We start from the raw sequence: 24,827 nt of genomic DNA on the forward strand, positions 1-24,827 counted from the left end.
TCATTCAAGATCCGTTTCCTATCAATAGGCTTCAAAATCAAATCACTTGAAAATAAAGCAGCGGTACCCAACCCATTTGAATTATCAATATACTTCATCTCATTCTCATTTGCTTGAATTGTCAATCTTTCTGTCCAACCTTTTCTCATCAATTGATATAAATTAACCAATTAAGTTACACCTCCAACCAATTCACAAAAATCAGTGCATTTTTGATTTCTTTAAATTGACTTTTAAGCTGTAAATCCAGTCCACTCCAATAAAGAACCAAAAGACTAAATTTGTAAAATGATCCTCTTCATATTGACTTGCCATCTCCAATCCAACACCTTTCATCATGCGGAGAACACCACTACGGTTGAATTAAAAATTGAAATGAAAAACTGTGTTACTTGAATATATCTTCCTCCCAACACCAGAATGTATATTTCCACACAGAGACTGCATGTTTTAAAAAGTCAATCCCGTTGATTGATATACGTTGATGATGATATGTACTACTAGTACTACTGACTTCATTTTATCCCACCAAAATTTATGTGTACCAAGGTTGATCTTGACAACTTTTCCTTGTTCTTGAGCTTACTAAAGAATAATGTTTGAGATTTTCAAAATTGCTTTGTTGATATCTTCCTTTGTTGAGTGTACTGGTGGGATGAGGGCCATTTTTGATCAAATTTTGCTGTGAAGAAGCAAAACATCAATTTCAGTTAGCTTGCAAAATACATGGGAAGATATGGGTGGGATAATATTGAGGATTATGAAAACAGCTACTGGAAGGTGGTCTGATGTCACATCATCTTTCAGTATCTTACAGTTCATGTTTTTCCAACTAGTTCAAATCAGGTCTATGGTGGTTCATTTGGTACTTTGTGAGTCCCTAGCGGGATCAGCTTTTGGTGAGACAAGCATGAAGCCTTGAGATCAAAGGAAATTGCTTAGATTTTTTGTTTGCAAGTCCATCTTTGAGTAGGACAGGGGGGTTCCAGCTGCTGTGGTGGTGGTAGGAATTGGTAGTGAGAAGTGTTGTGAGGTGACAGTTCTGGTAAAAAAATGCTATCTTTCTAATGTTGCCAGTCCACAAAGTGAGTTTGGAAGATTGGACCATGAGGTTTTTTTTTGTTGTGTATTTGGGTATTTGATTTCAACTGCTAGTATGATATCTGAGTAACTTGATAAGATTGTGATTTGAAATGTCTTGAGGAGTTTGGATACATAGATTACAACACTGGGTCTTTATTCCCAAGTGGTTGGGTTGTAATCATATGCTGAGATTGTATGCCAGGATGTGTGTGAAGGGAATGAAGGGGTGTGAGTGTAGAACCAAGGTTCTTGTAGAGTCAATACAGTGGATTCTGCTTTTGTAAGTGCTTCTTGGGTGATAGGAAGAGATTTACAACAATCAAAATGAAAAAAGTTGTATGGTTTAAAGAGGCCGGAAGGTTGAGTGAATCTTCATCTGATATAAGATTATCATCTAGGAAATATATGTGTGGTGGTAAGGGGGGACTCTCGGGTGTTTGGGTGTTTGTATTATAATTCATTATCTTCTTTTTGATGTAGTGTTATCTGGAATCTTGTGTTTTGAAGAGGGGAATGGAGACCTTTAGGTGAGTGAGTGTAATTAGGTAGAAATCTGTGTACCTCATCTTTTGATCTTTGTCTGTCAAAAATGACACAATGTGCACAATTTATGTCAGCTTTGTTGTTGGCACACACTTTTGTATTATGGGGAACATAAGTATACAAAACTACAAACTGGGTTCCACAAATGATGCGGAACTCGGATTCAACAAGTAGGGAGTTTTCTTGGCTCCAGCATGAGAGATGGCTGTGCCACAGTCATGTCTGTTGTGTGACCACAACACAAATTGCCAAAAAAAGTACAACCATAAAAACCGGCTGGCTATATCAACTTGAAAAGCCATCTATGGCACAAACCACCTTCAATTATGCCAAAAATACACTTTTAGCACCTACTGCCCCTTGGGGCATGTGGTTTGGGGTCACCAAATTTCAACTTTTGCAGGGCATGCATGGTTGAGACTAGGTGATAACAACTGTATGTTGAACATTGAGACGTAATAACAAAGTTTTTTCATACCTTGAAGAAGATTAAACCTCAAAGGTACCACTAAAACCAAAAAAACAGGTTTAGATCCAGTTCAAAACCCAAATTTGAACTTTTTCATTTTTTCTCCATGTCCAACATACAATGAACTGGTTGTATTTGAATACAAAAGGATTCAAAGGGATCTTAAATCATATTTGCAGTCCTATTGCCTCAAGGTTCAGTAGATATTGGTTTGAACTTTATACATAACTCACTCTGCTAGTTAATCACAATTAGCAATAAGAAAACTTGTTCTATTTCCTGGTAAGTTTAATACCACTTCTTTATGAATAATTCAAATTAAGGATTATCTCTCAACACACTATCCAATGTTGCAATGCATTTTTTGGTTTCAACTTGTTGCTGTGTGACTCAGACTGCCAGATTGAATGAAAGTTTTGGAATTTTATTGGCATGACTCATTTTCAGCCCTCAACACGAGAAGTCGAAGGGAAAACTTCATTTAGATTCTTTCAATGACTCATTTTATGATTTACCAAACAAGTTTTGATATCACTTCACCAAAAACCATAATTCCACAAAAAACATACAACCTTTTTTTGCATATCTTTTAAGCTACAAGCGCTTAGAAATTCTATTTTTTTATCAAAGATGAAATTTGAATACTTTTCGTTACTTTTTTTCAAGCTTTTACAGCAGATCGATTCACATTAGCCACCCAAACTGGTTTCTTTTCTTGATTAGAAGTTTCCGTTTCTGTGTTGACCACAGTAGTTGTTGCAGTTGTTGATGCTTTACCCATGATCGGTAATGGTCTAGATTGAAGTTGTTCTAACATCACTCTGGCTTTATCTCCGTGTCTGATAAAGTATTCATTAAATCTTCTTCCAGGTTTGGTTTCTGCAATTTCCACAATGTCCTATGATCACATACATACGTGAGATGAGTGATGAAATCGAATATACAGCTGAACAAAGATAAAAGTTGAACACTTACATCATCAATACCAAAATCTAAATCACCTAAAGCGACCTCCTTTCCCTCCAATAAACCACCATCACCATCCGAACGTCTAAGACTGCGCATCGATCCTTTGAGTAACATCAGGCTTTCCAAAACCTCTTCTTCATCTACACCCAAAAATCCAGCAAGTTTAGAAACACCAAGAGTAGTATACAACTTCAAAAAGCTGCGTAAACTAGGAGCCGGGAGTTGAGTTTTAATATCAGCTAAAAACAGATTAAGATGATGTGTGGAAGGACTTTCACTTGGACTACTACTAGCCACATATTGCGGTAAAAGTTCAGGTCGATCATATGGTGGTGATGATAAGGATAAAAATTTAGGTGATGCATACGCAAATAATTCTTCAAATGATTTTAATGAATCTGGACCACCTTTAATCATCTTTCCATATTGTTCTGAATACTTTTCACGCATTGTTGCTGCAATACTTTCATCTATCTTACTTGGGTTCAAGGCTTGACACATTGCTAGTAAGGCATACATTCGATCACCTTGTTTATTAATCTGTAGAAATGTAAAACTTAATGAGATCTCGGTGAAAGGAATCAACAATGAAAACCACCACTACTCACGGCATCAAATTGGTAACCTCGGGTGTGATAACCTTTAAGACGTTGAAGGAAGTATAAGATATGTGTCAGGGCTCGAATGGCGTCCGGGTAACGTCGTAACATGATGTAACTGAAGGCGACATAGTAATAGACCGTAACATGCGCTGCGTTCACGCGAGTGTAAAGCGCTTTCTTGTTCATCTCGATATCGTCCATCATCTTCAACGCAAGGGTATAATCTCCAAGTAGAACATGTACACGTAGAAGACCGATGATTGAGAAATACCCTAACATTCGGTACAAGGGACGGGATCCCCATTCACCGCCAACCTCACTGTAAACAACATAATCAGTATCAGTAAGAGATAGAAAGTGCAACGTGACTTACTCTGGATCTTGGCCGTTCTTGGTGGCCACTAATTGCTCTTGGATCTTAGATTTAGTGATAAGTGAATATAACACGTTAAGGACACTGTAACAAGACCAAACCTGATTTAAAGAAAGAAAAGTCACAGTGAGCAGCGTGAATGACGAAAGGACTAATATGAACACAAACCTGAGGGTTCTCAGCAATCAATTGAATCTCTTCATCGGATTTCTTGCCCATTCTACCTTTCCAAGTAGTGAAAGAAGCAAATTGATAAATGAATTCATCAATAATATCCCAAAGCCATTGCACCGGTAAATCTAATGGAACGGGTCCCTCAGAGTTTAAGATATAATTGAAGATCGAACAGTAGTTCTCGTATGAATGGAATCGATCATCTATATCAGGTTGTAAACGAGAGTAAACATGACGGTAGTAAAGTTCTTTGTAGAACAATAAAAACACATCATCTGAAAAGAAAAATAAAAAACGGACGTCTTGTTAGTTTTTCAAAGTTTGAACGGTCTATGTAATGAACACTTACCATTGTTGACTAAAGGTGCAATAATCTCGGCTTCTGGCCACTCCGCCTTTTGATAAAACTTTTCGGTCAATCGATTCCAACCTCCTTCATAGGCAGCCAAGATCTCGTTCGGATTGGCCGAAAGAAGTGTGTTATGAAGATATATAACATACTAATCGAACAGAATTTAAGTTTCTCGATTAATGTGTTTTTCGAAAAGCTTGTATGCGTGGCGTGCTTACCTTTCGGACAGGTTCGGGGACGGAAGCAAGAGCCATAGCAGCTTCTTGTGCTTGTTGTTGTGCCATTGCAGCAGCTTGAGCAAGTAAGAACTGTTGTTGTTGTTGTTGAATGAATAAATCTAATTGCAACGTGTCATTTTCGATTTAGTTATCTTTTCATGATTCGATCGATTCTATTGGAAAATATAATTTCAATAAAGCTTACCATTATAACCTTCACCATATCCTTCTTGACGCATGCCTAAGGGTATTTGACCATCTCCGACCTATTAGAAAATCGATAAATTTTGAGATAAGTGATTGCTAGTGACACGAAAGGAGGGTATCGATCACTCAACTCCTTGCTCGTAAAAGTCATCCTCTTCATCGGAGTAATATTGACGCTCGAGAGCAGCAGGTGCAGGATAATTTGACATCTTTTTTGATTTAAGTTAATCCAAAGAAAGTTGACTCGATGATAAAATTGTGGTTTTATTTGACGAAGGAAAGCAGTGGCAGTCTTGTTCGCTCGGGGCTTAACCTCGGTGTCTTTCCAGCATTTTCAATTTCGGGGCGTCTGTAAAAATTTGACATGATTCACCAAACGGTACAGGCGCAGGCCGCAGCAGGTCAAATATGGCAATTGTTGCAATGTCGATCAAAGAGTCTCTTGTTTTTCAAAAGCATGTCCACTTGAGGCAATTTCTTGATCAGAGCTGGATCAAGACTCACTGCATAGGGTGTGACCAGCAATCCAGTCTCTCAAAGAGTTCAGATGCTTGCAAATTTTGTCCAGTTTCTTTTGAGCATATGATAAGAACATTACTCGTGTTTGAGGCTGTGGCCCGGACCCGGTACCGCCAGGCCTAAAAGGCCTGGACCTTTCTGGAAGGCCGCGAGATCTGCCCTGACGCACATGGTTCAAAGTGATCCTGCTCTTTTTTTGCCGGATCAACAGAATCCTTCTTTCTAAATTTCCTCCTATAGCTCTTTTCATTTTATGTGCCAGCTCATATAGCTTCTATGTAGCACCTCATACACATAAACTTGCAACAAAAGGCAAAATTATTCCCTTATTGCCCCTTTGTGTCACCTATGATCAGCTTGGGGTATGCCTTGGTTGGCCCTGAACACTTTATGGATCCCCTTGGGTCTACCCAGGGTTGGCAAAGGCCAGCCACAGTCCCTTATGGACATGTCACAGCTCTACTTATGTATCAAAAAGTGAATTGAACTGGTTTTTATCAATTGTGTTCATAATATACTGATCATACTGGGAAGTATTGAAGACTGGTACTGTGGATTTTACAAAGCTGTCCAAAAACTCTGCGCTAAACTTCTCTACTTTTTCATGAAAAGACAACCAGGCTTTTTGGACCAAAAGTATGCCTGTTTTCCAGATGTAGTTGATGAATTGATACTATACTGGGTGGAGCTTCTTACTTGTGGCAAACAAAGTTACACGGTGAAGTGTGATCTTTTTCAAATATGATGCATTGTGAACACATCTTTATTGTTATTGGTCTATGATTGTCTCCTTATTTGTCTTTGTGTTTATTTTGTATTTCAATATTTGAGTTTGTGCTGTTCTTTTATTCCCATGTGTGGGTTTTAGTTCTTAGCTTTATGTGAATGTGTCTTGATTATCTGTAATTGATTCAGAGCTGAGTATAGTATTGTACAGTCAAAACTATACTATACCCGACTATACCTGTACTGATTCAGTATGGTGGCACCCTTGACCATTGCACATATGTTTTATTAAAGTGTCCAGTCATGTAGATTGACATGACGGGTGAGCAGGTTGGTTGAGAGACTTTTAGGGGAGGCACTGACAGATCTCAAGCCAACAATGTTCATTAGTGTGTAAGTCCCTTGTTTGACCGGGCTGCTACACCTTGAAAGTGCTACATGGGACTTGGTTATGTTTGTGTGTAATCCAAGTATCTCTTAATAGTGAGAAATGAGTTGTGGGTGTCAGTTTTATATAACTCTCTCATTCACAGTGCTTGGCACCCACAAAGCATGTTACATCTTCTTCTGTGATCTTAGCAGTACAATAGGTACACTGAGTAGTACAGTCTGTACAACAGTGTTTTACTCAAGCATACATATTTTGAAAGAAATTCACAGCTGGCCCTAATTCAAAATGAAACACTTCAGTCAATATTTATAAGCCAATTGTTTCTGCAAAGAATATGAGCCAGATTTCTCCACAAAGAAGGAGTCAGATAAGAAACCTTCCATACAATCTGATGGGAATTTTACAACCACAACACTTGAGTTACTATGACATCAAACTTCAAATTTCTTGGAGCTCTCCATTTGCTTTGTCTTTCCTTACTGTCCTTCCAAATGGATCAAACATCAATCCATGAATTTCATCAAATCCAATCAGCAGAAGTTCCAGATTTGGAGTTATCACTCAGTCTTCTGCCTGCAAAACAGGAGAGCACAAGAGACAGTCATTTTCAAACAATTCATGATTCTGAAGGAATATCGGATCAAGACTTGTGGATGCTTAAGCAGGTAAAGGAAGAAGACATGCATGATCCATTTGATATGCCAAACCAACCATCAAACTATTTTGATCATGGTTCCATTTCAAGACCTTGCACAGGGAGTTCAAAAACCTCATGGTTGACTCTGATTCCTGGAAATTCTGACAAGAGATCAGTCCATCTCTCAAGGACGGATTTGATCAAGATAAATTCACATGGCCTTGGAACAAGCCAACAAGTGAAATCCCCAAAACCCTGGTTAACTCTTGGAAATGAAAGTACTCTTTCCGAAAAGAATGCTGGTATGTCTCACTCTTAGAAAGAACATCAGTTAGTGAGAGTTTTACGCCTGCTGAAAGATCTTGCATTACTGTAGGTATAGACATTCCAGATACTGATGTTCATAACACCATCTATGCTACTGGAGTCACTTGCAACAACAACATACAAACATCCCCCCCAAGAGAATCCACGGAAACAATCATTGACCATCCCCTAGATAATATAAGCCTTGAAGTTCCTCAGTCTGGATCTTCTACCAGTATGAAGAGACATATTTTTCAAGAATTTGGTAACCCCTCCCACAATGTGATAGATTCTCACCAAGAATATTCTATCAGAGATCAGCAGGAGCCTCATCCAGTGCAGAAAGATGAATCCTTGAGGAATTCCAAAAGACTGAGGGTGATTGCCACCCAGAAACAGAAAGAGCCACATACATATGTACAAGGCTTACAAGATGATCAAGATGTGGAAGGATTTGATGATGAAAGACTTGGGATCTTCAAATCTCATAAAAAAACCAAGTTCTGTTCATCACAAAAGGGGATTGGGGAATCATCACAATCACCAATCATTCCTTCAGACTTTATTTTGGTGGACACAATCAAAGAGATTTCAACAACCCACAATCTACTTCCCCAAAAAATACAGAATGATATAAGTATCTGGACCTTCAAACTGGAGAAAAATGTACTTTTAATAATGAAACAAAATCAAAATGTTTTTGGGGAAGAAACATACCCATTCTTAGAAGCTGCAGTTTCCAGGGCTGGTGTAGTAGCAAATTGCTTTCTGACATGCATAAAGCTACTGCATGAGGACCAACAGCATGATGTACAAGGATTCAAGGATTATATATTAGAAGATGGGTGGAGATTCATTCAAAGGCTCTTCAATCAATGGGTCCTGATGGACTGGAGTAATTTGAGGGCAACAAAAAGGCGTGAACATATTGATGATCTTCAACCTCATGTGCTTTACAATTATTTGGGCACCTTGAAGGCAAACCGTTTCACAATTGGGTACATGTGGGTCTTTTGGAAGAGGTGGTACAGAGAATCAACTTATCCCCAGAAGAGATTACTTGCCACTAAAAATTGTTTTGTTAAGCATATACAATATTCAATCTTACATCATGGATTCATTGACTTCCCAATAGATCCGGAGGCAATTTTGCAAAGCTTCAAACCAATAGACAGAATTGAGGTTCATAAACATATGCTAAAAGAGCACAGCCTCCAATTTAACCGACTCAAGGATTCTTATCCCAAATCAGTGATAGATTATGTTCATCTGGTGTACATGGTACATCATGTAGGTACACTTGAGCTTGAACTTTTGGAACATCATGAACCAGTGGTAGAATGGCTTGAAGGGCTACTTCAACATCTTCAAGAAGAGATCACCAAACAAGGTCTGAATAATGAAGAAAGAGTGAAATCAATATCTCAATGTGTAAGAGCTACCTACAGCAGGCTTATTCCAGCATTCTTTGGAGCTATAAAATTGATGGATCAGTCTGAATCTCTGGTTTCTGTGAAGGAGAAGGATGTTACTATTTCCAATGCATGGACATTCCTGAAAGCACATCTAGACCAATGGAGAAAGAGTAATATGTGTAATATCTTCAATTGTGGAAACATGGAAAATATCCCAGGGTATCATTGCTCAGGAGATAGCCACACTCTGTTTAAAGCAATGCTCAAACTCAAGAGTAATTTCCGGATTCCGTTTGGTATGATTACCAGGCTTTCTTACCTCTACCACTCATCTCTCAGTGATGTTACTGGACCAAGAGATTATAAAACTCACCATTCTCAGCTCAAGTGTAGAATGACTACCGTTTTTCTGGATCTTCAGAGACAAGTTACAATAACATGAAGCCTTATGGTCAGAAAAAATACCTCCAATCACAGCCCCCAATTCAGAGTCATTGGCAAGCCAGTACATCCTGGCAACTTGAGACGTTTTTGAATTGGATTTGAATTGGATTTCAAATGGATGTCACCCATTTATCAAGAAGTTATGTATTGAGATACCATTAAAATTGAGATGATGTCATATTTCATCATAGATCTGTACAAAACCACTCCTGTTTTTCCCCACCAAGAATATATAGTCTATTGACCTTCATCATGTAAATTGACTGAGTTATTGAGGTGTGAAAAAAAATCATGGATAAATAAACTATTTTTGTCCTATACTTGAGACTTAAATCTAGAATATATCCCAGCTTTATCAACATACATAGAAATCAAATCTGGTATTCCTTTCCTCAATATATTTCTCCACACTTTTGTCCCCCATATCCTTTCTCTATGTGCAGTATTTCTGTACGTGATTGCTGATTGTATATGGAAGTTGGATTTTCTGAACTTCTTTGCCCTTGAGGCAAATTGTGAGGAAACATATGGCAATAATCATGTTTGAACTGATTTATATACATGTAAATAGTACTCTCCAAAGGTTTCTGCAATAAATCTCTCCGTACTCTTCCTAGATCCAATAAATCAAGAAAAAATTGACTGCTCATGTACAATCTACAATTACATATGGGGTGGGTGAATCTTACACAAGGCCAATGTGAATTTTACGCTGGGACTGTTTGCACCAAGTTTGCTCAGTGTAAAGGACACTATCCTGTGTAAAATTGAAGATCATGCCTGGGCCCAAATTTGTACACTGAATTTGTTTACATAGCATTTTTCAGTGTAAAAATAAACTTCACAGCCGGGACCATATTTTTAGATACTTTACACCAATCAAGAAAGTGTAGAATTTAGAAATCAAAAACAGGTCACCTCCAAATTGGAGATAAGCAACCTCTGGTGGGATACTTGGCTCCTTTTAACTCACAGTGTGTTCAGGATGGTGCTCATTCACAACCAAGAATGTGTGGTGGGAAGAGTGGCTCAACATGTGGCCAACACCTCACACAGCTGGCACATTTTTTACGCTGGGCTCAAAGTGTCTCGCTGTGGGATCTCTCTCTATGTTGTGGCTACATTAAAAAGGCACAGTCAAGTTTCCTCAAAACACAACACATCTACAAACACTAAAAATCTTACTCCAAATGAAAGACAAATAAACAAATCCCCAGTCATTCCAAGAATGGTTCATTGGAGATTTGTGAAAATCTCATCAGTGCAGCAGATAAAAGAACTGTACCTGGTTTTGCCAGTTTGCTCTAGAATTAACTTAACCGGACCTGATATGTGCATTCAAATCCTGCTGGCTTATGAGGAAAGGTTGTTCTGCGGCTAGCCATGGAAGCCAAACAACAACCATAGAGGATTTAGCCAATGTATTCCAAAAGATGTGAGAATGAATGGTCATAAGGACACAGGATCTTTATGGGAGGAATCTCTTCCCCAACAGTATGGGTTTTGCATGGGAGAGGATTTTTGAGAAAATCAATAAACCTTTCTTGGAACAACTGGGAGGCAAAAGCCTTGTGAACTTCATTTATCAAAATCAATTTCATTGAATCTTTATCAGAATAAGATGGATAATCCAAGTTCAATCATTATCAATTTTGTTTAACTGATTATCTCATGAGAACTTCAAGTCGAAAAGATCATCTCTTCACGTAAGTTCTCTAAAACCATCCAAGAGGAAACAAACATTGATCTACACTAATCTTGATATCCTTGCAAAATCCAATTTACTAACACTTTACATTTCTATGACTTGTTATCTTCTCCATTGAATCTCAATATAAATTTAACTGAGTGACCAGAAACACAGTCTTTCAAAGGGTTCAAATTCTTGCAAATCTTACACAGCTTTTTTCAGACATGGGATGAAGAGATTTGCTCTTGCCATCATATAAAGAAGTAGAAACAAATCTGAAAAATGATTGCACTGGGTTTATGATGGATGAGATGTTGTAAATGACCCAGGCCTTTGAACAGGCAAATTTGCAGAACTTGTTATGCCCATCAAGATTGTATGAGCTCAGCACCAGACCCACTTGACCAAGCTTGAAGATATGGTTCTTGTTGTTAGCTCACAGATCATTTTTCAGGAAGGCTATCTGCTTGGAAATATATTGATAAGGATATATATAGTTAGCTCCAATGAGGGATATCAAAGGATCAGCTACAAGAAAGTCCTCAGAGTAAAGATTTGAATAACATTCAGATACACGTGTAGGCTTTTTTGATTGGATTGACTTGTAATAATGAGGCCTTTTTACATTATCATGAAAGAAACTTCAAATCATGGGAACAAATTCACAAGAAATGAAAGTTTCCTACATACAAAAAACCTTTATGTTGAGCAACTTTATTTTTTAGTATCATTCGGCTTATGGCAATTTTTAAAGGCGTCTAAAAGACTACTCCATACTGTTGATGGACTTTGAGCTGCATCTACTCCTACCCAAATGCCTTTCTTTTTGTAATAACCAGCAACTGCGTCTGTTTGCTTATGGTAACCACCTAATCGTTTTCTGAGCGTTTCAGCATTATCGTCAGATCGTTGAATTAGAGGCTCGCCTGTTTGGTCATCTTTCATGGGGACTTTTGGAGGACTGGAGCGCGTGGTATCACAGTGTACATCATAGATCAGTATAACGCTACTGAACCGCTTCTCAACGTAGCAATCGATCGGGCATGAAAAGACTCACTTGAATTCTAAATGGTAGGATCGACCACTTTGAGGATGAATCAATCGACCAGTGATACGGCTCACCAAAAGGTTGTCATCAATGACTAATTCAGCAGCAAGATCTAAATCTTGCTTCTTGGCTGCTAACATTTCATCAAGCTTTTCAGCCTGAGGAACTGTTCGTGGGAATCCATCTAATATAAAACTAAAATAAAATCAAGTTTCAAGGAATCAGCTTAATTTAAAAAAAGAGTACTAGGGCAAGAAAAGCGTAGTAAAATTGCCAAGATTTGTTTGAAACGAGAAAGGCTAAACTACTAACCCGTTACTACACTCTCGGTTGTTTTCTAGCTGATCTTTAATCATATTGACCATAATCTCATCGCTTACTAAACCTCCAGAATCCATGATCTTCTTTGCAGCTTGACCTAATTCCGTACCTTTTGAAACTTGTTCCCGAAGCATATCTCCAGTTGAGAGATGACAAACGCAGTATTTTTCTTTGATCTTTGGAGCCTGTGTACCTTTACCTACGATATGGAATGAGAGTATAGCAGAGTTCAGTTCGAGATTGTAGGAATGACAATTGAATGGATGCAAAAGTACCTGCGCCAGGAGGACCCATGAGGACTAGGCGAAGTTGCTCTGCGGGGGTCCTGGTAGTCGGTAAGAACAAGCCAAATTGTCAGAACAGATTTCCGTCGTCAAACCTGTCAAGAGATAAAATTCTCCCGCAACTTACGAGGTCATAGTCTGCTTAATAGATTGAACAACTTGCTCAGCTCCACCTGTGGCTTGCTTTTCCAAAGCATCGATCTATGAAGATGAGAAATGCGAAGTGATGAAAAATATAGGGGTCAGGATTGGACAAATGATCAGAATGAGAAAGTATAAAGACTTACTTTTGAAGATAGTTCAGAAACGAGTTGTTTCAAGTAACTGATCTCACTGCTTGAAGTACCAACTTGATTACCACTGATACTGCCAAACTTCTCGATCGCATGTTGTTGATCTGCTGGTAACTTCGAAGGTGGTAATTCAGAATCCTTCGTACCGCCGGTAGTAGTCGTGGCCTACGAAGTTTATATGAGGGAGACATCGACATTAGGAATTATAAGTCGAGTTAATTAGGAGTTGAAGCTGACTGACCATGATTCAAGATTTCCAGAAGCTAATCGATCAGTCACTCTGCTCAATCAACTCCACGCAACAGGGTTTCGTCTCACAATTTGTCGTTGTAGAACTGATCGGCTGGGATCGGGCTGTGACACTTCATGGACATTAGAAAAAACCACTGGTCAGAAACTATGTACTTAAGATTAGGTGGGCCTACCAATCCTTAATCGCTACATGCACGTCAGCCATAGTCACTGTTGCAGACTGGAAAACAAACTGTTCTCTTACACTCTCAATAAATGTCTTCAGCTCCAGGGGAATCAAATATTTTGGGAAGATTGAGTTTCATCTTTATGATGGTTCTGTGACATTTTCCAAGGAATCACAAATAATTGACCTTTGTGGGTGAAAAATAGTGGGTGGCAAGGGCATTTGGATAATTTATTGTGTGAAGAAGTCACTCTGAGTGTTTCATTTGCTAACGTAAAGATGAGAAACTCAAATGTGAGATTTCAAGAGGTTTGATGAGGAGTGAAGTAGACTGTAAATGGGTTTTCAGATCTGAGAAAATGAACTGTGATATAAAGCAAGGATGGACTCAGATAATTCATGTTTTCCTTCACAAAAGCAGCAGACTTCCACAAGACTATATACCCAGATTTTGTGTGTCACTTCCATTGCCTGATGAGGATCACAAAAGCTTGCTCAATCATTTCACTCACTAGTGTCTGGGAATATCACATGATCTGGGTCACAGTTGCATCAGTTGTATTGATCAAATTACAACCCAAAAGATAACTCCTGATAGCTCCATGGAATTTGACAATCACTTGACTTCAAGTTCAATGCAACACTGACTTGAAGTCATTCAAACGAAGATAATGAAACATCACCATTGCATTTATTCTTGGTTAATTTAGGAACTGTTACCAATGTGATTGAGAAGTTTGGTTCCAAGGAGTTTTGATAAGTGGATGTGATGGTTTAATTCATTGGTCCGTTGAGCCTATAATCCAAATCCTGATCATCCAGTGAAGCAATTAGTATGGAATCTATGACAACTTTTACAATAAAAACCATTTGCTTGATCAGAATGAAATGTATACAAACCATGATTTCATCTGGTGTTAATTCATCAGTGACATGACATTGAACTCCAGGATATTCGAAGGCTCTAATCAATTCTGGGTCAATACCTCGAGGTTGATGACTAGGCCTATCATGAGTGAAAATGATATGTTTGAACTTAGGTATGTTCTTGAATGCATCCACACTAGCAGATTTTAAAGCCCGTTTCCAATATTCTTCACTCAAATCTGAGCCTACTACAAGTGTTCTGACATTCTTCAACATTGGAACATATAGCCAATCAGTTTCTGATAATACATTATCTCTACCACACTTTTTGCTTCTAATTACTCTTAAGTTTAGAAAATTTAAATCAGTAACATCTTTTCGAACTTGGTCAGTAAATGAAACCATAAAGAGACCTTCCAAGGTGTCTTTGACAGGTTCTAAAAATTTCTTGAAACCCACATCAGTTTCAAACCCCTCTATAATTTCAATGATTTTTAAAGTTTTTTTTGCAGTTTGAGGAATGAGACAGTATTTTCCCGCAACAGATGTTACAGGTATAGAAAAGTACCGTAAACTTGATAAAGCTGTAGGTCTCCACACACGAGGTATAAATAAATCCTAATTAAAGGATAAGTTCTCGAGCTTAGGTATCACTGAGTAGAATTCTGTCATTGAGTCTTCATCATGAATTCCATATCCTAGGTCTGGGTCTTGGTCAAAGGAGATTGCCAACGATGTTGAATTTTGAATAGTTGAAATGGCTTTGACCAAATCCGGAGTAGCTGCAGTAGTATTTAAGAAGTTAAAGTCTAAAGTTTTCAATTTTGTACTGAGAAATTTGATCAACCTTGCGGCTTGACTCATTGAAATGGGATCAAGGTCTTGTAGACAAAAGGTCATCCAGTGTGCGGTAATCCCGAGCATTGGTACACTGCTTGGTGAAGTCCAAGCATCACTTGTGATGCTTATATACTCGATCAAAGAGAAAAGGGAAGTGAGACAATTTCCAGCAAGATGGTATTGAGCAAGTATATTATTGGTGATGGCGGTTTGTTTGGAAAGAAGAGGAGTGACAGCAGGATTGATCCAGGACAAGAGTTTGCGGAAGACTGGGGCGTTGACTAGTGATACCGGGAGTTCTTGGTTGACGATAAGTCGTATAACAGCGTTAGTGAGAGTTCTCCTGTTGAGACTTCCCAACTTGAAAAGTAAAAAACAAAGATAATCAGCGAGTGACAATGAGAAGAACAAGAAAGAATGAAACACTTACATTTGAAGCCTTCCCGGTTTCTGGAAAGGATGTAAGAGTTTGTTGAGATGTGTTGATCGGAGCTTTGATGTGGTGTGCTCGTGACAGGTGACATATCATCAATTTGGTGCTGGAAGTCTTGTCAACCGCAATCTCTTCTTCACACACTACAACCGGTGTGTCTTGATTTACCTGGTCAGCAAGGCCTTTGTTGGCGCGGCAGATGTTCCTGACCAATTTGTCGGGGAACATGACTGTTGAAAAATACTGCCACACCCAAGAGGTGCGGTTGGTGGCAGTATTTTCTGACTCAACTGCACTAGCCACAGCAGAAATGGAATCAGAAGGAGCAATTGAAGTCGCGGCGCTGGAAGTTATCAACATTGTGTTGTGGTTTGGGTCAGTGATTTTGCGGCAAAGACTGTGTCGAGACATTGGGGTGGTTTGTTATGTCAAGGGATTGGGTATTGGATATCCTGCGGATCAGGGTGCTAGGGTATGGACAAGGGTAAAGGGTCAACCAACAAGCCCTTTGCCCTTCCCTGGTGTTATGTTTTGGCGGCGGCCCCGGCCCCGGACGGCCCGAAACGGGGCTTTTGCCCTTATCACTAGGTTAGGGCTTAGGCCCCGGGCTTGGCAACAAGTTGATCAAAAAAACCCTTGGGCAGGGCCAGGGCCGGGTCATAGCCCTAGACATAACCCATCTGTGCTGTAAGCCATACTCCATCAAAACCCATACCAATTTGGCCATCTGCAGGAAAATTGCAGAGAAAGTGGGTACATAACCCATAACTTTGTAGTACCCCATAAGAGCATCTCCAATCGTTGGCGTTAAATTTGGCTTTAGCAAGGCCCAATTCACAGATCTTTAGCCAGGGCCAAGCTTAGTAAACCCAAATCCCACAATTGTTGTCTTCAATTTGGAGTTAACAAAAGCTAAACCCCAAATTAAAGATTGGGTACACAGTTGTTAGCTCTAGGATAGAGCTAAGTTGTCTTCAAATCTCAAACAGACATTTTAGTATAGGCCCTTTTGTATCATTCCGATTTGATATTTGATTTATATCATTATCAATCAACTCAAGGTTTTTTTCTCACTTCTGAACTCATTGGCTATGTAATCAAATAGATGCATTGTCCTCAAAATCAAAATAATGTTCAGGTTGTGTTTCAATTGATTCAATTCTCAACTCGGATTATCACCATACATCTGAAAATTGATTTTGTGCCCTTTGTAAGCTCAAGCAGCAATATCTACAATTCACTATGATAGAGTCAACCTTTATAAGAATAGTAAGACACAAGTGAAAAGTGATGAGAAAAACTGTAATGGAAAACAATGATTGACTGCAGTGGTAAAATAATGGGAGTGCTGTGGTAGATGGGCAAGGTAGTTGATGAGTGATGAAGATTTGAGGCAAGAGTCAAATCTGTACCTGATCAATGTGAAACCGGAGTAATGTTAAACGTAGCTGAGGGGATCGAGTGAGGTGTGGTTAGAGTTCAAGGTATTGGAGTTGGAGATGTTGAAGTTGAGAGTGTATATCCAGAGGGTGGGGTGAGTCAAGTGGTGATGAAGTGGTGAGGTGAGGGGTGAATTGAGTTAACTAACACTGGGGTTAGCTGGTGTCAAATTTGACCCAGCTTGAAGATTTTTTAAAGATTATTTGGCTAATCCTTGCCTAAAGATTCATGGCTGTGGATATTTGGAAAGAATTAGTTAAATATTTAACTAATCCGGCCCGTTAACCCAACGATCGCAGATGCTCTAACCCATAAGCTTTTTGAGGGAAACCAGAGCTCATAACCCATAATTCAGGGGTCTTTGAAAAAAAAATGTCCAATGGAGGCTTGAAAAACTCTAAACAGGAAGATTTACAGGCAAACTCTATTGATGGTAACCTTATTCAACCTTATTTAACTTTCACACACCGCATATCACAAACTCAATTACATTATGCTTCCTGAAAACTTGTCCAAATACAGTGTGGCCAATATTGGGGAAGGTTTCAAGAATGCAACAAGAAGCAAATGAAAAAGAATCTACAGTAGGAAATATACCTCCACCACCACAACCTACCAATGAAGAATTCCTCAAAGCCTCAGATATCATGCTATATTACTTTGAAAGTGACAATGCACAAGAAGTGCAGGGGTATGAAAGGGCCATCCAAGCCTCTCTTAGACACTGCTGATTGCTATGTGTTGAAGCTGCACAGCAGCAGACTCTTTCTGATATGTTTTTTGAGGTTTCCTAACAAGTTTGTTTTTGGTTCATACAATCTTTGTCATAACCCTTATTTTATCAGTAAATATATAAATATGGCTTTTGAAAGAGATTGAGGTAACCTATACTCTAGCAAAACCCATACTTTTGGGCCACATTTTTTGGGTATGGGTTATGTCAGAGACAACTGTAGTGTGTTTTCCTTTTGAGGATGTTTCCATTTGAGTCTGTTTTTCCAGCAAAAACCCATTAGCTTGAAACTGCCTTCTGACCAGCATTTCATCTTCCTTTTACTAACCGCTGTGTGTGCCTCATAGTATCCTTTCCACTTGTTGCCCAATATAAGGAAGGGAGGCTTTATATGCGAGAAGGGTCTTGCTTGCTTTAAACAGTGACAGAATCTTTGCTAACCACACGTCCCCCAATCTAAGGAAAGAGGTGGAGCATCGAAGTATATGTTTTTTCCTGTTTTTTTTTCTTAAAAAGCCGAGATTGGAAAGAAGTTCGAATGTTGATCAAGACTTGTCCCTCCGGGTTCACGGCTGATTAAGCTTAACTAAGCCCCTCTTAGCGCGTTTGCCGCGCTGCGAGGGCGCGGCGAACGCGCAAAGAGTGGCTTATAGACATACAAATCATTTTGTCTTCTGAATGAAATCAGGCTTCAGCAAGGAAGAGGAAAACTTTGGGTGAGTCAAGTAGTTTAGTGGTATTGTTCCAATTTGCTCTTACTCCCTTCTGTTTGATTTTTGACTAGAAAAGTTCTCTCACTTTCGAATATCGTCTGCAATGTATGAGAAAGTGGTGAGTATTTTCTTCTGTTCCACATACATATCACAGGGGAGAAGCCAATAGGGCAGTTCAAGTTCGAAATTCCGAGCAGTTGAATAAAAGCAAGCAAGCAGGCTTTTTGAGGCGCGAGCATGCCTAAAAAGCCTGCTCGAATTCCTTAAAAGGTTGCAAATATAAGTTTTGAAGCCTTTGAGACAAAGGCACAAAAGGGTCCAACGGACATTTCTTTTTTTTTTACCAATGATCAACCATGGAGTCTCCACTGGTAAAGGGATCAGACTCAGACCCAACTTTCTTTCTGAGCTGACGAGGCTCCGCATCTCACCACCACACCCTCATCTTGGAAAAGTGCCTAGAACGAGCCAAATCACACCTAACCTACCTAAAACGTCCCGAATCAGCGATGCCTCGAATGTCAGAAAGAGCAAAGATACTCCGTGACCTCACCGACTTGTGTATCTTTGCACACGCGGATTCAAACCTTTCAATACCTGGAATAGGCCGAACTACATGATCATCTCTTTGATGAAGAAGACAAATGGGCTGAATGCCTCGGATTAGTTTCAAACTTGAGATATCTAGTCCCAAGATCTCGGGCTCCTCTAGCAAGTCCCTTTAATTTGAAGGATATGTTACGGGATCGACGTACGGATTTTCAACAAGCCATGAGAACATCTCCTGAGGGCTTTGACGCCCTTCTTGCGTTGATAGAAACCCACCCGGTTTTCTTTTCAACTAGTCGAAATCCGCCACCATCTGTCGAACATCAATTAGCCATTACCTTGGAGCGTTTAGGCAGCAACGGGAATGGAGCTTCTGTTGGTAGATTTTCTCGAAACTACAAAGTCGGCCGTGGAACTGTCATTAATTGTACGCGCCGGGTCATCAAAGCCATTTTAGATCGAGGTAAATCATACCTTTGGTGGCCAAATAGCGAAAGGCGTAAGGCCATCTCTCACGTACTTGATGGTGAAGGCTTCCCGGGATGTGTTGGCTTTGTTGATGGGACAACTATCCCTTTATTTCAAAGACCTGGAATTGATGGAGAAGTTTTCTTCGATCGCAAGCATAGATATTCCATCAACGTTCAAATCATTTGTGATTGTGATCGAAGAATCACTTACATCTATGCTGGGTGGCCAGGATCGTGTTGTGATAGTACGGTTTATAACAAATCCGACATTGCCATCAATCCAGAGCGATACTTTGATGAAGGTACGTAGTTTTTGAACTCCTATCCAGGTATTTCGCACTCACTCATTCCTCTTCATACGTGGCAGGCGAGTACCTCATCGCCGACTCTGCTTATACACCAACCGAGACAGTTGTGCCATCTTACAAAGGCCAAGCTGCAGAGATTGACAGAAATCATGACTTTAACTGGTGTGTGGCAAAAGTACGAGTATGTAACGAGCACTCCATCGGAGTTTGTAAGCTTCGCTGGGCCTCGCTGCAGTGTTTACGCCTGGCCTTGAACAATCCGGAAGATATGGAACACATTCTTAATTGAATTCAATGCTGTGTGATACTTAGCAACATGCTAGCAAGCTTGGGAAATGTGTGGGATTGTATACAAGACATCATCGATAATGAAATTGACCTGCCGGCCGTCACAAATTTGGATGACATTAACTTGAATGCTGATGTGGTAGAGCGTGGAAGAGCAATGAGGGAGGTTGTGCGTGATCATGCTGTTGCTTACAGCTGGCAAAGTGGGGTCCTTCCCATTGTCTAATTTGTTTTATTTTCACTTCTGTTATGATGTTGATGATGCGTGTGAGAATTCTCAATTAAACACAATTTGTTTATTCACTTACTCTTTCATTGGTCTCATTGAAACTCACATTTTCTTTAATGTCTCTCACTCTCAAAAGTTCATGCAAATAAAAAAATTCATTCACAATCAAAAGTTTTTTTAACTCTACAAACACAAAGGAAGAAAGAAAATGTACATTTGTTGTTTTTTAATGAAGTATAAAGTTTTTTTTATGTTTTCAAGGCTGGTTTTGTGATTAAGCAGAAGATTTTTTTTGGCTTTTGAAACTTTTTGCACTGAGTGAAGGAGAAAAAAGTGTTTGCACTGAGTGAAGGAGAAAAAAGTGGAAGTCTATGAAGTAACAACTTGTGCATCATTCTACGATATCCTCAAATGACGACACTGATTGATTAAATTTACTAGGTGGTGATTTCAGATTAGCTAGCTGGTTTAGATGTTTTAACACAACACACATTTGTTTTGCAGGTGATTGGTCGATTTTGATGTTTTGACTTGATAAATCCGACCAAATATGAGGTGCAACTAGAAGAGGATAGTGAATTTTTACAAATTCATGGGTTTGACTTGATCGATTGAAAGCAATTGTTGAAAGCAATGTGATTTCTAGAATTGCCAAGGATTGGTTGATTTCGATAGGACTGGGTTTGAGACTGACGAGTAGTTCAGTAGATTGGATGTGTTGAAGGATTCGATTTTGATAGGACTGGGTTTGAGACTTGAAGGATTCGATTTCGATAGGACTGGGCTTGAGACTTGAAGGATTCGATTTCGATAGGACTGGGTTTGAGACTGACGAGTAGTTCAGTAGATTGGATGAAATCTAAAGATAAACGCTACATGATTCAATAAAAGAAACACTACATAAAACATTTGTAAATAATAAATTGGAACTTTGAGGAAACAAAACAGCATTTGATTCATTGATTCATTTGATTGAATTTGATAATTTCAATTTTATGTTTGAAGTTTTGATTGAATTGAATTGAATTGAATTGGTGCAAAAATTAACATCATGAAAAAATTGAAAACTGGTAAGTGAATTAATAAAATAAAATTGACTGATCAATGACCATTGAATGAGAGCTAAAACGTTAGTGGAGTCTTGATTTGATGACATGAATAAAAACATAAAGACATTGATTAAGACATAATTGAATTAAACACCTGTTCAAACTGAGATAAAAAAGTATCGAAATCAGAAAACTACACCACCTGGACATTATGAAAAAGAAGGCAAACCTTGGCTATTGGGCTCTTTGGGAGGTATCATGCAATTGGGCTCATCAGGAAAGATGATCTTCAAGTAATCTAGAACCTCTGCTGGTGTCTTGCCCGCTAAAGCAAGATCTTTCGCTAGTTGATTTCTCTCGCGTCGTTCAATGGCAATGGTCTGTGCAGCAGCTATCTCTTTGGCTTCTTTGCGCTCGAGGTAATACTTTTCTCTACTCCAGTCCAATTGGCTTGTTAACTCAAGTTTGGCTTCCTGGTACTTCTTGTCCTCGAAATCATGTCGCCAGTCTGAATTTTCCTTGAGGATTTCCAGCTTCTGTTGGCTTCCACTCTGAAGGGCTGACGCTATAGGATTCTTGAAATCCCGACTTCGAACATTTGCTGGATCGATCGATGGTAGGGGATTCATTCCACGACTGGCCAAAGTTTTAGTAGTAGATTTTATAGTGCGGTTACCCAAAGCAGTGGAGGTGGAAGCTTGTGGCATGGCGGGAAATTCAATCTCGGACGAGTCGGCTGGTTTGGATTTCTTGCTAGGCTGATTATGACGGATAGCAGGAGTGCAGAATTTACGTGGAATTTTTTGTGCAGGTGCGTTGATATCAGTCGATTTCAAAGGTAATCGAGGATTCTTCATTGGCTCAAAAGTTCTAGATCGTTTAGTTTCAGTCTCATCACCACCAGAGTCGTCTAGTGCAAGTTCAGCCACTGTGAGACCTTTCTCTCTTCGAGTCTTGATGAAGGTAATGGAAAGATGAAAAAACAAAGTAGAAAAAAAAATTAGAAACAAATCAAAAAGAGTAGAAAGAGTAGAAATAATCTTACTAATGTACTGTTCCTCTTATGTGAAAGAGGTGGTGGCTCTCTCCCTTCAACGTCATCAAAGTTTGTAAGAGGGGGTGGGAGGCCATCATCAGAGCTAACAGTGTTTGTTTGATGCTTCAAGAGTTGATTATCTTCAGAATCCGAAATCACAACTTCAACTCCACAATATTCTTCATCGTTTTCAGATTCTGAGATAACCATTTCCTGTCCACCTGCAAATTCTTCATCTAAGTTTTCGTTGTTGTCATCTTGATCCCATTCACCATCTTCATCTATCGCCTCTTCAACTTCACCATCATCATCTTCAATAAGGCCACTATCCATAAGGCCAAATGCATTGACATTTCCTTTGTCTTTGAAGATGTTGTCCATCTGGGCGTAACAGGGACACATAAACTCAAGCTTGTTGGGCACAGTCCAAATACCACGCTTATTGTCCTCCTTGGTAGTTCCAAAACCGGTAACTGAACTTTTACGCTTAGCATCCATATATCTTCCTTTCCATCGGTCCACTCGCAGTTTGAGTGTACGACCAGTAAGTCTCATTTTTGTAGTGTCGTTTCGAAGATTGTAACTGTTATTGATGGTACTTGCTAATTCATTTAATATTGTTTTTGGAAGCATCGACTGTCCGGTGACCTTTGTTTTGCCGCCACCACCAAAAATTGCATTCCGGAAATTTGGACGATCCAAATGGGCCAGGATTTCTTCGTAGTCGGCTTTTTGGAGAACTGGGCCTTGGTATGATGCGGATGGAGGGACTACTGGAATTGGTTTAGATTTGGGAGGGGGTTTAGCGCCAGGAGTTTTTGCTACAAGAGGGGTCTGAGTATTTGATGCCGAATTGATTGGTTGGACTGATTGATTTCGTGCTTTGGCGGCCACAAGTGATCTTCGAACTTCGGCAGGTGTAGCCTTGCCCTTGCCTGTGCGTCCACTGGCAGCAAGATCCGCCTCAAGCTGAGCTTTAGTTCGGCGAGGTGTACGGGAAACCTGTGATGTTTCAATGTCAGCCATACATATCTGAGATTTGGGAAGATGGGCAGGGAAAACTTACCGAATTATCACGTTCACCTGATGTGGCCATTGTTCGAAGTTGATCGAGATTCGGATTGAATGAAATAACTAAAGTTTGAAAGTAATCAGATCAAGATTCGGATTGAATGAGATTTGAATTTGATTTGATTTGATTGTTCAAAGTAGATCGAGATTCGGTTGGATTGAAATAACTAAAGATGAAAGTAGATTGATTGAAATAACTAAAGATGAAAGTAGATCGAAAGTAGATTGATTGAAATAACTAAAGATGAAAGTAGATCGAGATTCGGTTGGATTGAAATAACTAAAGATGAAAGTAGATTGATTGAAATAACTAAAGATGAAAGTAGATCGAGATTCGGTTGGATTGAAATAACTAAAGATGAAAGTAATCAGATCGAGATTCGGTTTGATTGAAATTGATTTGATTTGATTGTTCGAAGTTGATCGAGATTTGGATTGATTGAAATGAGGAATGATGAAACAGTTTGAGATTCGGATTGAATAAAAGTTGATTGAGAATGAGAGGATTGATTCGAAGTGGAAGAGCCAGGATGAGAAGTGGAAGAGCCAGGATGATTCGAAAAGTTGATTGAAAATGAGAGGATTGATTCGAAGTGGAAGAGCCAGGATGATTCGAGAAGTTGATTGAGAATGAGAGCCAGGATGAGAAGTGGAAGGAGAAAGGATGATCCGAATGATTGAGAATGAGAGCCAGGATGAGAAGTGGAAGGAGAAAGGATGATTCGAAAAGTCGATTGAAAATGGGAGGATTGATTCGAAGTGGAAGGAGAAAGGGTACGAAGTGGAAGGAGAAAGGGTACAAAAGAGAGGGAGAGGAGGGTATGGGAGAGGGAGAGGAGGGTATGGGAGAAAGAGAGGGCAGGTGAACGTCTTTAAACCTTGTCTCACCTGCTCTCAACCGATTTTTATGTGTATGGGCCAAAAGACTTATACATTATACAGCCGTTCTCAATAAGGTTGCTTTTTTTTAATTTTTGCTATGCATTATTGCGGGTTATGCAAATAGGCATAAACCCCCATAATGCATATTTGTATGCATATTGGCCTAAATGCATTGAAATATGCATTATGACGGGTTTTTGTTGAAATTGTATAAGTTTATGCAATAGTACGTTTGTATTTTGCGCGGGTACAAGGACAAGATATTTTTTTGACACCGAAAAAAACACCACTAGGGGTCGGTTTGACCCCATAGAGGGCTCATTGCTGCCTGATGTTGCCAAAATCCTACTTGCAAAGGATTTGATCAGAGTTCAATGGAAAAAAAACACATCCTGGGGCGCTTTGTAGGCATGCATTATGACTTTGGGGACTTGAAA

At 39.3% G+C, this 24,827-nt stretch overlaps 3 protein-coding genes across 3 annotated transcripts; 1 reads left to right on the top strand and 2 right to left on the bottom strand.

The window, feature by feature from the left end:
* Positions 1–2,587: 2,587 nt before the first annotated feature.
* MELLADRAFT_47280 (uncharacterized protein) lies at positions 2,588–5,263 on the bottom strand (the record flags this gene model as incomplete). Its single annotated transcript, XM_007407002.1, has 9 exons — positions 2,588–2,993; positions 3,071–3,604; positions 3,673–3,985; positions 4,040–4,140; positions 4,208–4,488; positions 4,563–4,713; positions 4,784–4,902; positions 4,989–5,049; positions 5,122–5,263. 9 exons carry the CDS (start codon positions 5,197–5,199, stop codon positions 2,757–2,759), a joined length of 1,875 nt encoding a protein of 624 aa, XP_007407064.1.
* A 1,788-nt stretch (positions 5,264–7,051) lies between these two features.
* Positions 7,052–10,555, top strand: MELLADRAFT_103708 (uncharacterized protein; the record flags this gene model as incomplete). Its single annotated transcript, XM_007406661.1, has 3 exons — positions 7,052–7,565; positions 7,640–9,280; positions 10,404–10,555. 3 exons carry the CDS (start codon positions 7,052–7,054, stop codon positions 10,553–10,555), a joined length of 2,307 nt encoding a protein of 768 aa, XP_007406723.1.
* A 1,043-nt stretch (positions 10,556–11,598) lies between these two features.
* Positions 11,599–13,375, bottom strand: MELLADRAFT_47283 (uncharacterized protein; the record flags this gene model as incomplete). Its single annotated transcript, XM_007407001.1, has 7 exons — positions 11,599–12,079; positions 12,176–12,361; positions 12,479–12,686; positions 12,763–12,812; positions 12,899–12,972; positions 13,059–13,229; positions 13,306–13,375. The coding sequence occupies 7 exons, from the start codon at positions 13,306–13,308 to the stop codon at positions 11,833–11,835; spliced, it is 939 nt and encodes a 312-aa protein (XP_007407063.1).
* Positions 13,376–24,827: the final 11,452 nt, after the last annotated feature.

Source organism: Melampsora larici-populina (assembly GCF_000204055.1).
Source record: "Melampsora larici-populina 98AG31 unplaced genomic scaffold MELLAscaffold_7, whole genome shotgun sequence".
Lineage (NCBI taxonomy): Eukaryota > Fungi > Basidiomycota > Pucciniomycetes > Pucciniales > Melampsoraceae > Melampsora > Melampsora laricis-populina.